At 44.5% G+C, this 15,031-nt stretch overlaps 3 protein-coding genes across 4 annotated transcripts; all 3 read right to left on the bottom strand.

Moving 5' to 3' along the window:
• Positions 1-176: 176 nt before the first annotated feature.
• Positions 177-2,737, bottom strand: BCIN_11g04520 (hypothetical protein). Its single transcript, XM_024696023.1, has 8 exons — positions 2,657-2,737; positions 2,572-2,595; positions 2,406-2,521; positions 1,885-2,357; positions 1,534-1,835; positions 1,049-1,483; positions 732-985; positions 177-680 (listed from the first exon to the last, which is right to left on the bottom strand). Exons 1-8 carry the CDS (start codon positions 2,720-2,722, stop codon positions 212-214), a joined length of 2,139 nt encoding a protein of 712 aa, XP_024551825.1. The 5' UTR covers positions 2,723-2,737; the 3' UTR covers positions 177-211.
• A 1,821-nt stretch (positions 2,738-4,558) lies between these two features.
• BCIN_11g04510 (hypothetical protein) lies at positions 4,559-9,214 on the bottom strand. Of its 2 annotated transcripts, XM_001558427.2 has the most exons (4): positions 7,960-9,214; positions 7,815-7,871; positions 7,186-7,525; positions 4,559-7,071 (listed from the first exon to the last, which is right to left on the bottom strand). In XM_001558427.2, exons 1-4 carry the CDS (start codon positions 8,449-8,451, stop codon positions 6,191-6,193), a joined length of 1,770 nt encoding a protein of 589 aa, XP_001558477.1. In that variant the 5' UTR covers positions 8,452-9,214; the 3' UTR covers positions 4,559-6,190. The 2 variants fall into 2 exon arrangements, with proteins under 2 accessions (XP_001558477.1, XP_024551824.1); XM_024696022.1 differs by having other exon boundaries at positions 7,815-9,214.
• Positions 9,215-12,754: 3,540 nt separating this feature from the next.
• On the bottom strand, positions 12,755-14,989 carry BCIN_11g04500 (hypothetical protein). Its single transcript, XM_001558429.2, has one exon. It carries the CDS (start codon positions 14,927-14,929, stop codon positions 12,908-12,910), a length of 2,022 nt encoding a protein of 673 aa, XP_001558479.1. The 5' UTR covers positions 14,930-14,989; the 3' UTR covers positions 12,755-12,907.
• Positions 14,990-15,031: the final 42 nt, after the last annotated feature.

Below are 15,031 nucleotides of genomic sequence, written 5' to 3'. Positions count from 1 at the left end.
GTGATCCACTTCGACCGTGGATGCCGCGGAAGTCCGTCACACCGAGACAAGCACAAAACATATAAAATGGTTCGTAGGCAACCATCGAAGCATTTTCCATGTCGAAACTATCAATCATAGATCCCATGCGGTTTATTTTGTATCAGGACATGTTCAAATTTCACGGTTGACGAGAATGAAAGCCTATAATTTTCCATTTATTTACATCGCACTACACCGACCTGTTGCCTATATTATGGTAAATATCGTCGGCAAGTCCCAAAATGGTTGGGTCTCCGAAAAACCAACCATCTTCTTCTGACATAAGATCTTGTCCAAATTGCATCTGTCGCCTCCCTGGAGTGTTCAGCCCAGAATTTCCTGGAGTGTAACTCGTACCATCAGAGACATGCCAGAACTCGGGTATGATATCGGTGAAAATGGTCGCACCAAGATCCGGGCACGTGTCCGTCATGCTTGCCTCCTTCTGTCGCTGCAGTTGCGTCTCAATGTAGGATTTTCCAGCATTGTAGAACCGTTGACAAAGTGCGTGAGTTTTTGAGCCGGCAATATAGGTCTGAGTAACTGGCTGGAGGGAGGTGACGAACTTTTCCAAATCTTCCATAGTCTCAAGGGAGAGGGTCGTGACGGCATGACAAAACATAACGAGAAAGGGTATGATGGGGCATGCAAGGACGGTCCTTAATCAAATCGTTAGTCGTATTTCTTGGTCAGCTTGGGATGTCACAAACCACTGCAGATATATTGTCCATATATATTTGTGCTTATCCTTGTAGTTGACATAGCAGAAATGATGTGCTGCGAGTGCCGCCTGGGCCGCTTCGAGACATTGTTGGTTGAACGGGGACAATGTATCAGAGCTTTCGTTAGGGATTGATCGGTAAATTAGCGTCAAAAGAGACAAAAAAACCACATCGTTTGCACGCTGGACGAAATCAAGATATTGGTGGGGGCTAGCCCCAGAATCGCAGAACTGGCCTTCGAGCTATGACATATTAGTGAAAATAGTATTAGAATTAATAAAGCATGTATGAAAACGTTATGCTACCTTAGAATTCCTAGATTTTGCAGCGAGAGTGAGCAAAGCGAGATTTCTCATAGCTTCTGTACGCGCGTTTTGTGATAGCTCCATGGCTTTGGGACTATAGAGGCGTTCGAATGTCCAAGCATGAAGTTTGGCTGCCTCTATCCACAGGGACCAAACAAAGTCCGATACCTGCAGATCAGAAGTCGACGTGGTGGGAAGAGAGTCTGTTGCGAGGTCGCACTCGCGAAGACTCGATGGCCGGCCAAGTCTCAAGGAAAGCGTCTGGTCTAGAATGTAGACATACCCAAACAACACCCTCTTCGTATTTTCATCACTACTACTCGTGTTCTTTTGGACGGTCAAACAATGATGACCCAGACTATGACATAGTCTGGCTGCTGTGGAAATCAATGTCCAAGCCATACTAAGAGAATGTGTACCTATGGCATACATTGACTATCCTAGTCAGCGGAATCATAAAACGTGGTGAATGTGTTGCTGCTCACGGCCAATATCAAAGCTTTTGCATTATCCAATGACAAATTCATGAATAGATTTAAACGACTCAGGGCCAATTCTAGATTTCTCTGGCAAAGAAGGCTATTGAGACGGCACTTTGCTGTTACAGAGTCATCATTGCTCTGTGAAATACAGTATTCTGGAAGTAAAAATAGTAAACACGCATTCATGATAATCAAGTCGGAGGTGGTGCATTCTTCCATTTCGAAGTAAGCCTTTTTGCAGAGGCTGTCGAGCTCAGAGATAGAGACAAGGGGAAGAAAGGACAACAAAGTCGGCTGTGTAGGGCCTGCATTGAGTCAGTGAGACAACTAGATCGATCGTGTATATATAATCACCTTTAGTCCATTTCAAGAGCAGCACGATATCAGTCAAGGGGGGCATTACAATATTCCCTTGAGACTTCTCTTGGTGTTTTGTCTCTGGAAAGGATTTATCGTAAAGAAGTGACTGTGGATCATTGCGATTCAAAGCCTTGTCGAGCTGCGAGTAATCCATGCTAATATCTGGGGCCGAACTATCAAGAGGGTTCCCTTTGACTAGGTCTCGAAATATCTCGCTTGCAAGGTGCGACTGAACACTAAGAGATGATGCACCTTCATAGGCGAGCATTTCTGAAGATGTCACGCTTGAGCCGTCTCTCGTGACTACCGCAGGATGCTGATTGGCCGTGGTGTCGGGTTTGTCTCTCACTTCTGCCGAATCGGAAGGATAGTCAGATACTTTTGACTCCATGAGACTGCTTTGCAGCATTGACAAAGTCCGCTGAATATCGGAAAGTTGCTTCTCGAGACGTTCAAATCTGCTATCTCTGAAAGGTACGTTACTTTAAGTATCCACAAAATAGAAATCACCTTACTCGTTGCTTCTGGTGCTTGGTCTGACCTGGGCCAACACAGGCCGCCGAGCCAGAGTTCGGCATGGTAAATTGGCTGTTTGGCAGTTCGAACAAGGGACCCGTCTGTCGCAACGAATCTAAATAATCAGAAATCGACCAAATGAACATGTTCAATTTCTTGACGCACCTTCCTTCGATGACACTGATCACACTATAATATAGAACAACGATTAGCAGTCTCTACCAGGTCTCTACAGCGTCGCGAAACTTACAGCACGTGACTGATTCGCAGTATGGCCAGGAGATTGTGAATTCCGTGGCTCCGCGGTCATTTCCATAATGTAGTTTTCTTCGACAATTTTAACAACAGCATACGCACACAACGGTTGATTGACAGCATATATGCACATGTTCATGTCACAGCCCACGGTGCTCCGCGGACTCCGACAAGCCGGATTTGGTGGCCTGAGGCCTGGTGTGATGGTTCGTCACCAGAATACCACACCCTTTCCCATTCATCGCAGATTTGCCAGAAAAGCAAGGTCAATGTGGCACACAGTAACATAAACACATGAGATTGTGCTGTCGAACATTTGAAGTCTGCATCTTCGACACATTCTATACTGTGGGTTAGAGATCCTATTCAGCGAGTTTTCAGATGTTTCTAAGGCTAACCTTACGAGACGATGCCTCAAAGTTTTAAACATGAAGAATGAAGCACTGCAGTATATTCTTGAATGATTGAGAGCATGTTTTCATCTTGCAATGAAAGTCGCAAGTGCACTTGTGGCCAGCTTGGTTTTCTACAGTCCATACAATTGTCTTCGTGTGATGCTGCAACACTATTAGCAGTTGCAGGCACCGGAAACTCCTTAATTCTGCCAAATGTTCAAGATCCAGATGACTTGAATTTGTCAATTGTAAGGTGTCCTAGAGTGTTAATCTATTTCACCCCTTCATTCCTTCAAGATTCGTGCGGTCGCACAATTCGAGGCGCAAGCCCCTGTATAAGGTAGCTTGCTTTATGAGTCTATGGCATCGGGGCAACAAAATGATCTTAAGAGATATACACACATCATCGTCAATCGATTTCGATTTGGCTATAGCTATTCTCTTTGATGAATCACTAGACAGCTCGCTTTATCCATTCTCCTCTCAAATGTCTTTCTCGCATTGACGCATACGGTGATTGTCACACACATGGGATGGACTAGTAAAATATCAAAATCTCTATGCGAAATTCTTGTTCTTGCCATTAACTCGTCGCCGTCTGCGGTACTGGACAATACATGTACAGGTATCGAACGGCTAGATACATACAAGCACATAATAAAACTTAGGAAAACCTCATTTGAGCACTTGGGTTTGGTGATGGATGGAGATGAGGATAAGTGTACCAAGGAGGTGGCAATAGACAAAGAATATGGAAGTCTGAGAAAGAGAAACCCCTTTCATTGTAAAGAAGATTGACCGCAGAGATAAATGACGCAAAGAATTCAAATCTCTTAGCGAAAATAAAAGGGACGTAATGAAAATCAACTAGCAAAAGCCCACAGTGAGGATCAATAGAATGCGAAACATCGGATACGATATATTTGTTAAAGATGAATCAAGCGTATGTATATTACTAAAGTTTTGTTACAAGTAGATAGGCATGCATGTATATATAAAGAGTCAGGTATCTATACAAGCGTACCAGGGTGTTGCAGTAGTCAAGCACAATAGTGAACATGAGCCTATCACCTACTTCGATATTCGCAAGCCCGTCCCTGACCTGAACATACACAATTCATGAATCATCAAACCATCCGTTCCTTACCACTCATTCCAGAAAGGAAAACCCCTCGTCTTGTTCCACAGTACATGCACGGCATGAACACTCGAGTAATTCCCTTTTCCCTCACAAACACCACTCGACTACTTATAGATAAATATCCATCATTCCACAACTCTAACATGCAATAACATCAACGACGAACCCACATAGTGATGCAATCCCCTACCATATCAAAAATACCATACCAAAGAATATCACATCACACCTCCTCCCCGCCCCACATTCAGTATTTCCTACTCCTAGCCTACAAAGTTACAAACATGTTCACTTCAACCCCAAGATCCATGCAATGCCCAGAACAATAACCAGTACGGTAATCAACAAGCACAGACGAGGATGTTTCTAATTGACTACTTGAGTATTTATATATGTAAATATATATATACCAACTCCACCCACACCCACACACCCATCCACTCTCCCTCCACTTCACACCCCACAAACCCACAAACCCCAACCCCCCCAAGTCCAAGTCCCAGATCCCCAACCCTCTCCCTCATCCATCACCACCCCTCACCACATCTCACCAGCCCTCTCATCCACCCGCACAGCCACGACTTCCTTATCGGGCCTTCTGACCTCCTGCTGTATTTCCTTAGCTTTGTATGTATATCTACGTTCCTACCATCTACCTACCACCATTTCCACCAACCACATACCAGCCGACCCAGTACATACCTCAAAAAATGCACATCATACCCATACCCATTGCCCATTGCCCACTGTACACAAATCGCAATCCCAAACCCAATTCCAAATTCCCGCTTCCCGATTCCCCCAACCAACCAACAAACGCACGCGAGAGTATATATCAGATCAAAGAATAGAGAGATAAACGAATAAGAAACAAAAGAAAGATAGAAAGAGAGAAAGAAAGAAAGAACATAGCCTCATCTCAAACATGGACAACAGAGCGAAATCCCCACAGAAGCTGCAGAGAAAGAGAGAGGATCGGCCCGATCAACGATGCGATGCGATGGATGAACTGTATCGGTGTTATTACTGTTGTGGAACACTGGGTGCATGCATGCATAGGTATATATACACAGTACAAAAGACAAAGTATAAAGTAAAAAGATCAGAACAAGACAGAATAATAGCAATTACATAAACATCATTACAAGTTTACATTACAATACAGAAACCTGACATCAAATCACCTGGGAGGGAAAAAGAAAGAAAAAGAAGGAAAAAGAAGGCACATCACAAAGCGAAGCAACAAAAGTAATTGAAAAGTGCTCCTCGTCTATTCGGTCAATGACTGAAATCTTGGTAAAGGAGAAATGCATCGTGATAGAATCAAGGCCCCATAGCTAATTAGCATAGCGCAATAAAGCTTTCTGTCCTCCCCTTTCTGCTCTTGTCCTTACATGCTTTACATGTCCATTATTTGCACCAGTCCATCAGTCCATCCGTCCATCGATTTGGATTGTAATGCACATGTAAGCACATGCCTAGCCCTGCCACATCTAACCATCAACTCTTCCCAGCTCAAATTGCTATCTTATTATCCTACTCGTAATGCAATGAAACCATTGAATATTGAGAGATATCAGGAAGCCAATTAAAGAGGAACGAGAAGAGAAAGTCGTATGAAATAAAGGAAATACATTCTTGAAAAGTCCTTCCCAGATTTACCATTTGTTCCTAAGATTACATGCATGCATGGAGATGACCACCAAAGCAGTTGCTCGAGTACTTTATGTGTAGTAAACGATAGTTTTAAAAACTCTCCCCCCAAACACTTGCTAGCTGTTTTGTTTTTGGATCCCACAATCTTCAAAATCTGTTGCTAACCTGTCGAGAAAAGAAAAAGAAAAGGCTGCCGTCAAAAGACTTGCAAGAGACTGCAAGAACCCATCCATCCATTTTTAATGCATTTGGTATTGATTGCAAAATAACATCAATGCTTCTGAGACGCCGGAGAAAGTAAATTCGTTGAAAGGGAGTTGTGGAAAGATGTGTTGAATTATTTCGGGACAGGTACAAGAGGTGCTGGAGTAGTCCATGTACGTGTAGCAAGCTCACACAATCTTCGGATAACATTCGTGGTACCAGAACCGCTTGCTTCATCTTGAACAAACTTCTTTGCCACAAGAAGCTTGCTGCGGTTATCACTTTCATCGAAATGAAGTGGAGTGTCGCTAGGTGTATACTCAGAAACACGCTGTCCCATGGCTCGAATAATGGCAATTGAATACAAGACATCTCGATTCTCTCGGCCATCTAAGAGGTTTCTCAGGGTACCCAGAGTTTCATCAACGTCCTTGACACAATTGGGATCATCTTCTCGAAGACATACAAAGTTTGCCAAAGTGTACCAGAATTCGAGTTCCCTCAATCTGTGGTGATCTCCACTGCCTTGGACAGGAGCAGTGAGCTGGTTACTTTCAGCAACTTTGCCCGTCAAAAGACATTCAAAGACTGTCAATCGATGATCCGCCTCGATTGGATCATCCTGGGCAGGGAGCGCACTCTTAGTCTCAGCCTTGGCCTCCTTTGCATCCTCTGCACCAAGCTTGACCATACAGGCCAAAGCCCAGACAACCTTTGCCTCAACACTGGCGGTATGTGCGATTGCGATAGGATCAGAGACAATTGTTTTCGAGAATTGGAGGAGTAGTGTGCCAAACTTTTCGAGTAGTGGTTTGTCGCTCATGAGTTTGGAAGCACCTTTGGCACTGAACCATTTTGATTCGAGGAAACTCTCTAGACCAGGAGAGTAGATACTGTAGTAGAGATGCTTTGCTTCATCGAGTGCTTGTGGGTTCTGCGAAACATCTTGAACTGTTTGATCGGCAGGTGCAGGAGGGTTGCCGTACAATAGCAAATCGTCGATAGATCTTTGGGCTGGAAGAAAAGTCGTGTCAGCTGCTTCGTCTACAGAACATGCAACTGGAGGGGGGAAGGGGTATGGGATTGCACTTGGCATGTTTTTTTGGTGAAGTCGGAAGTTGGGCATACCTGGAGGAGCATTGTGAAATGTGCTGACAATCGGAATTGGAGCAGCAGCTTCCAAATTTGGATCGATTGCAGATGAATAGTCATAATGTTGACCAGCACTGGGTGCAGTCAGAGCAGGATCATACGCCATTGAAGCTGGAACGCCGTAACCACTCTGCAGCATCTGCGGTTGGTTTCCGTAAGGATTTGCGGTCGCGATCGATGAAGATTGCGAAGGTGCAGAGCTAGGTGCTGGTTGTATGGCGGCAGGACCTGGTTGTTGTTTGAAGATGGGATCGTAACCTAAACATTCACGTTTTGACTTTTGACAGTTTCGGCAGGCAGGGTGTTGTTCGTCGCACTGATGAAATGGGTTAGCAGAATTTTCAAATAGATAGTGATGCGGATGATGATCGCGACAGCGAGTGAATTTATTGATCTGCCAACGAAAACAAATTGGAAAATTGATAATCTCGCTCTACTCGTGGGTCTGGGTATCGAGGTCGCTCGTCTCGCTCGCTCATGTGCCTTCGCCTACTTAGGTGATTCGCTTGCATATAGACGAAAAGATTCCCATCGCGAAGAAACTCAACCTCAACTTCAATTCATTCTTTCGATAATGCGACGAAATTAAAACATCGAGAACTGACCTTAATTCTTCTCTTTCTGCACGTCAAACAACCCGTCTTGGTCCTACGCTTGATCTCCTGGTGGAAAAATAATATGTTAGCACGATGCGATACCTCGAATGACGCGATGACACGATAATAACGATGATTTACGAATTCTACATACCTTTTTGTGTCGACCTCCACTCATGACTCGAGAATCCACTGGGAGCGCGTATCGCATGTTTGGATCAGATGTAACATTTGGGTATTGGTGCTGATGGGATGGGTGAGGGAGTTGATTTTGGTAGTACGGGCCGCCCATTTGCGCAACTGGTGGAGGTAAAGGTGATCCCATGTGCTGATGTTGTGCGGCTTGCTGCTGTTGTTGCTGCTGCTGCTGGAGAGGATCTAATGAACGCATACTTGGAAGAGAGAGGGAGCCGTTGCTTCCGGTCGGACTCGCACGATATGGCTCGTTTTGGTTACCTGGTGGCGGGTAATTATATTGTGAAGTTGACAAAGAAGGCGACGGGTAGGAAGTTGGACTTGGGTAATTAACGGGTTGTCGTTGAGAACCTTGTTGAGAGCCAGACATTGATGGAGAAGAAGGCGCCGAACCGTTTTGTTGCAGATGATTTAAGTGCGGACTATTCCTATTATTGTGTTGCTGTGCCATATTAGGATTGATTATGACACGGTCGCGCTGCGTTGATTATTTTGATGTTCTTTTTTTTTTGAAACCTTATCTAACCACCGCCCTGAAGTGAATGGGAAATTTTAATTGAATAGAAATTACTCAAGTCCTTTTGAATTAAATCGCTCTAGAATTATTTGATTCGATAAATTCCCTCGGCTTGCTGTACTTAGGAGTTCGTAGCGAAACTCGTTTACGGGACGAAAGCGAGCAGTAGCGGTAAGTACGTAGGCAGGTGAGTATGGAAACGAGTTTAATCTTTCGAAGAGATATGAAGTGTTGAGAGGTGACGGTACGAGTAAAGAGTTTAGAAGAAGGTGGTAAGGTTTTGTTGTGGAGAAAGGAATCGGGAATGGATTCTGAAAGGGAGCCAGAGAGGCCGAATTAATTTGGACTGATCTGATTTGGTAGATTTGATTTGGATCTAGGGCGGAAGGCTGGTGTGGTGTGGTGTGGTGTGGTTTAGTATAGGATCGTATTTACTGTACGGTGGGTTGGTTGGAAGATGCAGTGAAATTCCTTGGGAGGGGTTTAAGGAAGAGTTGGGTTGGAGAGGGTCCAAGGGAAAAGGGAGAAGGGAGAAGGGAGAAGGGAAAAGGGAAAAGGAAAAAGGAAAAAGGAAAAAGGAAAAAGGTAAAAGGTAAAAGGTAAAAGGTAAAATGGCAATGTAGGAAGGGTAGGGGGATTCAAGGTAGAGGATATGTCATTTCATGTAGAGTAAAGTAAAGTAAAGTAAAGTCAAGTCGGAATAAGAAGTTGCGGCTGCAAGCTGGTTTTCTAAAGCTTTTTGGAGTGAAGGGAACCTTGGAGTAAATTTAAATCATGCTGTGTGCCTGGATTTCAAGGTGTCCATCACTGAGTCCAATTATGAATTCACTCTGTCATTAATATTCCATTTTCGAATTTCTCTCTCGAGAGCAGGCAATCTAGACAATCTAGCGTGAGCCGGAACAAATACCAACAAATAGTAACAACATCAATTCTTCACTAAACTTGAAGATTACATTACCTACACAGAGAGGCACGTAACGTACATGGTGGTTTAAAATGGTTTATTGTTCAATTCTCCATCAAGTTGACCTATCAATCGTTGTAGAATCATTATATAGAATCATTATCACTGACTGCATATATATATACGTATCATCAGAACCTTACAGCTCAGTGTTCTCTCCAAATCCATCCATCTTTCTCCTGATGCTTGCTACTTTACGTAGACAGTCCCTAGCTATTGTAACCAACAACGTGGAATAACTTTGAACAACTCTATACTATATACGTGTATTAATTGCCAATACATCCACCACCCACTCAGAATGGGCATAGTAAATCGAATTCTACCCATCTCCTTTTCCTGATTCAATTCATTACTCAACCTCCATCTGCCATCATACCATCATTTCTGACGCATCTTACTTTACCTTACTTATTACTTCATGACTGTACTACTTTACGTAGGTAGCTCGCCTTTTCCCCTTCATGCACGACACAACACTTACGGAATCCCTGTCGAAGAACAGCCACTTGAAAGGCCGCCTTCAACTCGGATGAAGACCGTTTAATTCATCTAGCTGCGGTACGGCTTGACTAAAAACAAGCGATGGAAGAATTACAGAATCTTCGCTGCATGTTGAGACCTTTGCGAGCTTCGCTACGAACCGACGGGGAGCGAAAAGAGAGTAGCACGCACGAAGACGAAGATCGTTTCTCCAATCTCTTCGTGCTGACTAGGTGGAGTCTTCCCAAATCGGCAATACATCCTTTGCAACTGGTGAATAATGGTTGCACTCATGAGCACTCTTATTACTCTGACTCTCACACTCCCACGTGCCTTGAGAATATATACTGAGAGTAGAATGAGGATGTCGAGCTTAATTTACCAACTACGCATTTTTCCGAGTCTTTTTGCTACGTCCTTGTTTAAACCAGACACATCTTCAGAGATTATACATGGCAGAATGTTTCTTGGGCTAACAACGAAGGATTTCCATTCTAGTTACGAAGGAAGAATACCCCTGGTCCCGATTCCTAGACATAGCTAATTGGATAGCCTGAATCCATAAGCCACTGCAACATCGAAACAAACAGCCTTGGAAGTTGGCACGGCTGAGAAGCGCATAAAAAGTAAAGTATAGGATAAAACAACATGTACAGGATATTCTCTCATCATCTCATAATCTCCTCAACTTCATCTAGCCCATTACCCTTTGCAGTCTTTCGACCTACGCCGTACATGACCAAGCTTGACGCGACCCATCTTTCAATTTCGTCTCCGCATTATCCTCCTGCCATCCAAACTCTAATCTTAGACCCTCGTACCCGGCATTTGAGCCAAAAAAGAAAAAAAGGAGGTTTAGCGCACAACAAGCGTACAATCAATGCATGCCATCTCCCGCAACCCCTCAGCCTCGTGGTTCACCATAACGCAGGATGAAATGCATTCGTGATCCAACGAATGTGTCAATCGTGTATGAGACTTTCGGGTCTCTTCTCCCCTCCGCTACGGTGACATCCTATCTCGGAGCCAAGCTTTCATTGTCTGCCCCAAGGAGAACTCTGAAAGTATTCACATGAACAAGGAGGATACAAGGATTCTCTCGCAATCTGTTTCAGCAAATATTCGAAACGGGCTATATGGGTACCTGCACCTGCATCTGCACATGCCTTACCTACATCGAAGCATGATGGTTCTCAAGCTAGCTTGCTTGCTCGCTTGCTTGCCTGCGTGAATTGCTTGCTTCGCTTCTACCGTTCTTTTAACCGGGTACGACCGAGGATGCATTCATGGGTCATTGGGGAGGGAGCGAAAGGCTGAAATGATGAAAAGTCTCGTGAAAGTTCCATTCTGCGGGCCATGGTGCGGATAAGATGTAGGATGAATGCATCCATCACATGTTTCTCACTTCAATGCCATACCTCGATCATCCTCTGCAAGTTAGCTACCCAAAGGATAGAAAGATTGCCCGAGAGCAATGTCTACCCGTCCGAATACGTCGCTCTACTCTGCTCTATTTTCAGAAGCATCGTCAAAGAGCAGTACGGCGCACAAGAAGCATCACAACCATGCTGTACGCATCCAAGTATCCAAGCATCCAAGCATCCAAGCACACCACACAAGCGCGAGAAGAAAAAAGGAAAAGAAAAAAAACATGGGACGGCATACCAAACCCATCAAAAATCCATGCCGTACCTCACCCGCACATTTTCCATCTTCCATTCCACAAACCGCACGTAACTACATCGACATAAACATACACACCTCCGCAATCTCACCTTCTAGAACCCTTCTACGCATCGCTAGGCTATCTGCACCAATCTTGTGCAGTCACCTCCTTCCTCGCGTTGCACGCATCACAAAATGATCGATTCCTATCTACCTCCTGTGTATATCCAGCATATGCACCGATATCGCGTGCGTGGTCGCATAGACTATGGATGTAAGTATCACTGTAAGTATTCCTCACCGGTAAATGGTTGCCATGATACATATCCAGTACCATCTATCTATCTATCCATCCATCCATCCACTCACTCCTCTAGCACAAAAACGTTTTCGATTCTCTTTCGCGCTCTAAAATCATGGATATGCACCGAGGGGAGACAGATAGTCTTGTGTCTGTGTATTATGTCAAACATCGCATAGCATAGCATAGCATGACATAGTGTAATAGCATAGTATAGCGAGCCACCTACCTCTCCCTCCGTACAATAACGCCGATCTAAATCGAGAAAGACAGAAAGAAAGAGACATCCATTTATCTATCCATCCATCCATCCATTTACCTCTCTCAAAATCCATCTCCAATGAATGTACTTACAACCAATTAAACAAAAACAAAAACAAAAAAAATCATCTAAACATACCTACCTCGGACAAATCTGCCTGGGCCAATAACCCATCACAGTCATTCCAGTCAATCCAATCTACCCACTTCCAACTATTGAATTTTGAACTGTTTTCCTTGATGCCCGAAGAGCAAGAAAGAGAAAAAGGCCGAAGGAAATACGCGCACTGGTAGGGTAGAGTGCGCAGGAAGAAGTTATGCACATACATACATACATACATACATACATAATAACAGAGACCATATTATATTGTATTGTATTCTATCGTATATACCATACATAATATGCTTTCCCATCCAGCCATGTTAACCACGTATAGAACAGACGAGCAAAGCGAGCTGGAACCCGGAAGACGGGCCGGGATCCCAGAAGATTATTTGGCCCAATCCGGCGCCGTGTGACCTGATGGGGATCAAATTGTTATGTGCTATGTGTTGTGTGTACGTATTTGTATTTTTGATAGTAGTTTAGATAGATGGATATTGTACAATTAGGATTATGATGTGATGTGATGAGCTAGGGTATGATATGATATGATATGCTATGATTATGATTATGATACGTGTGCAAGTATATTCAATTTTGTGTGCACTCACTCATCCGTAAGCACTCTAGTCCAATCAAATTTCTTCCAGCGATTGCGGAAGCCCTCCAATCTTTTATCCCCTCCTCGACTCCACCGGCCCTGGCGCTTAATAACATCAGGCTCAATATCCAGCATGCCGCCGATAATTTCCCTCGCGAAGAGATCTCCCTTGGGCCAACGATTGGCGTCTTCAACTATGTGTCCCAAGCCACCATCGAGGTCAAACCAAGCATGAAAATAGGGCATTTCCTTAGCGATCGATCGGCGGAAGGCTAGTTTTCCAAGACCATCTCGTGCGCGTGCCGCTGTGTCGATGAGCTTCTTATGCTGTGTCCACTCTTCATCCGAAGATAGGATGGCTTCTTTGAAAAAGGCTGGCGCGGTTTCTCCTAGGCTATAGGGCAGTGGTACTGCCTGCATGGCTGCGTGCATCTTTCGGTGTGGTGTTGCGGCATTTTCGTAAAATACTACATCTCTTCCTTGATCATGATACATGCGTGTTAGACATTTCATGAAGTTTCTAATTTCCTCCCACTCATCGTCGTCGCATTCAAGGAGGTTTGTCCGGTGCTGAATGGGTACAATGACGGCTCCTCCATCACTCAATTCCGGCTCTGTCGGGAGTGTCAAATAGACTCGTGTAGCTAGAGATACGATCGGCGCAACGGGAGGTTGATTTTTGTCTTCATGATGACACAATTGGCAGGAGTCCAGAATGCGATTCATCTTTTGGAAATCTCCTATGGCTGTATTCCTCAAGTTGATTTCGGACTTTTGCACGCGCTTCGCAAGCTTGTTTGCGTTATCGTCCATGTAGTCGAGGTCATTGTCAAATTTAGCATCCTTTGCGATGCGCTCAGCGGCGCGCATACCATCACCGCCCGCTTGTCCTTTTGTCCGCCGTTCTTCACGCACCATATCTTCAATAGTCATATCTTCATTCTCTTCCACCAAGCCTCGCTCGCGGCCCCTCTTATTATCGATAGACTTCACTTCTCCACGAGTTCCCGCTAACATTCTATTGTCCATCTTGCCCAATACTACAACACCAGGTTCTGAAGTAGTTGCTAACCCGGCGGAAGCTGCAGCATTGTATTCAGCCTCGAGTCTCGCAGCATCGGACGATTTCTTGAGCTTTGCTTTCATCATCTGAGCCTTCAATCGGTTCAGGGCCGTGGCATCGAGCTGAACAGGGGGTGCGTTTGTTTCTTCCATGATCTCGCCTTGTGGTAGATTTGCTGGCTCATCATGGTGTGGCATTGAACCTCTTCTAATACCTAGATCTAATTTTCTCTCTTGAAATAATTCTCCGCTGGGCTTCTCTTTTCCAACATAGCCTTGCCCATACAGTCTTCGGCGGTCAAGCTCAATTTGTTCTTCTCGCGCATCATCGAACTCCCGTAGACCTCCAAATCGCGCAATAGCTATCTCGTCGATGGGCTTTCCGCTCTGTTCTGCCTGTGTATACACTGCCTTTAACTTTGTCATGCGCCATTGAGCTCCTGAATCTCCAAATGTATAATCGACGTCATGTCCAGCTTCGATGTCGTCCAGCTTTTTGACTCCTTCATTTAGATCTTGTAAATGCTGATTAAGTTCATTTTTATGAATCTTCAAATCGTAATCAGGTCTGGGTGCGACTTTTGGCTCTGTAGGCTTTTTGTGTCCTTTTTGTGTATAATCGAATTCGAAAGCTGTAGGATCCGTCATCCAGGAATCGCGAGTAGCTTTTGGTCGAACTTCTGCTTCCTCCTCATCTGGAATTGGTAAGTCTTCCTTGGGATCTGATGATTTTTCGTGCTTGCGTTTCCTTCTATCCTCATCTTCTTCCTCGTGTCTGGAATGTCTCGATCGCTTATGCCGGTGGTCGTCTCTATCTTCATCGTCATCCTCTCTGGACCTGTGGCGCCGTGATCTATGATGATGTCGATGCTTCCGATCCTTATCTTTGCGCGAGCTTCTTTCGCTCCTCTCCCTCTCTAACTTTTCCGCTGCTAGACTTTTCTCAAATTCGTCCAAGCCGTCCATTGTTGTCAAGCTTATTGATGTAATGCAATTTGATGTTTTTAATGATGGTTGCCCAGTACCAGTAGCGAGAAGCATTGCGGGAGCGCTACTTGAGCTAGGTAC

The sequence above is a fragment of the Botrytis cinerea genome, chromosome 11, assembly GCF_000143535.2.
Source record: "Botrytis cinerea B05.10 chromosome 11, complete sequence".
Lineage (NCBI taxonomy): Eukaryota > Fungi > Ascomycota > Leotiomycetes > Helotiales > Sclerotiniaceae > Botrytis > Botrytis cinerea.
This window is presented reverse-complemented; position numbering and strand designations above follow the sequence as displayed.

Excerpts from the sequence above, each read along its gene's own strand:
- BCIN_11g04510 (XM_001558427.2), bottom strand. The coding sequence starts at position 8,451 with ATGGCACAGCAACACAATAATAGGAATAGTCCGCACTTAAATCATCTG. Across the intron at positions 7,872-7,959 it reads GTGGAGGTCGACACAAAAAG|GAGATCAAGCGTAGGACCAA; the intron begins GTATGTAGAATT and ends TTTTTCCACCAG. Across the intron at positions 7,072-7,185 it reads ATTTCACAATGCTCCTCCAG|CCCAAAGATCTATCGACGAT; the intron begins GTATGCCCAACT and ends CTTTTCTTCCAG.
- BCIN_11g04520 (XM_024696023.1), bottom strand. The coding sequence starts at position 2,722 with ATGGAAATGACCGCGGAGCCACGGAATTCACAATCTCCTGGCCATACT. Across the intron at positions 2,596-2,656 it reads CTGCGAATCAGTCACGTGCT|TGTGATCAGTGTCATCGAAG; the intron begins GTAAGTTTCGCG and ends TCTATATTATAG. Across the intron at positions 1,484-1,533 it reads CAAAAGCTTTGATATTGGCC|TCAATGTATGCCATAGGTAC; the intron begins GTGAGCAGCAAC and ends TGACTAGGATAG.
- BCIN_11g04500 (XM_001558429.2), bottom strand. The coding sequence starts at position 14,929 with ATGGACGGCTTGGACGAATTTGAGAAAAGTCTAGCAGCGGAAAAGTTA.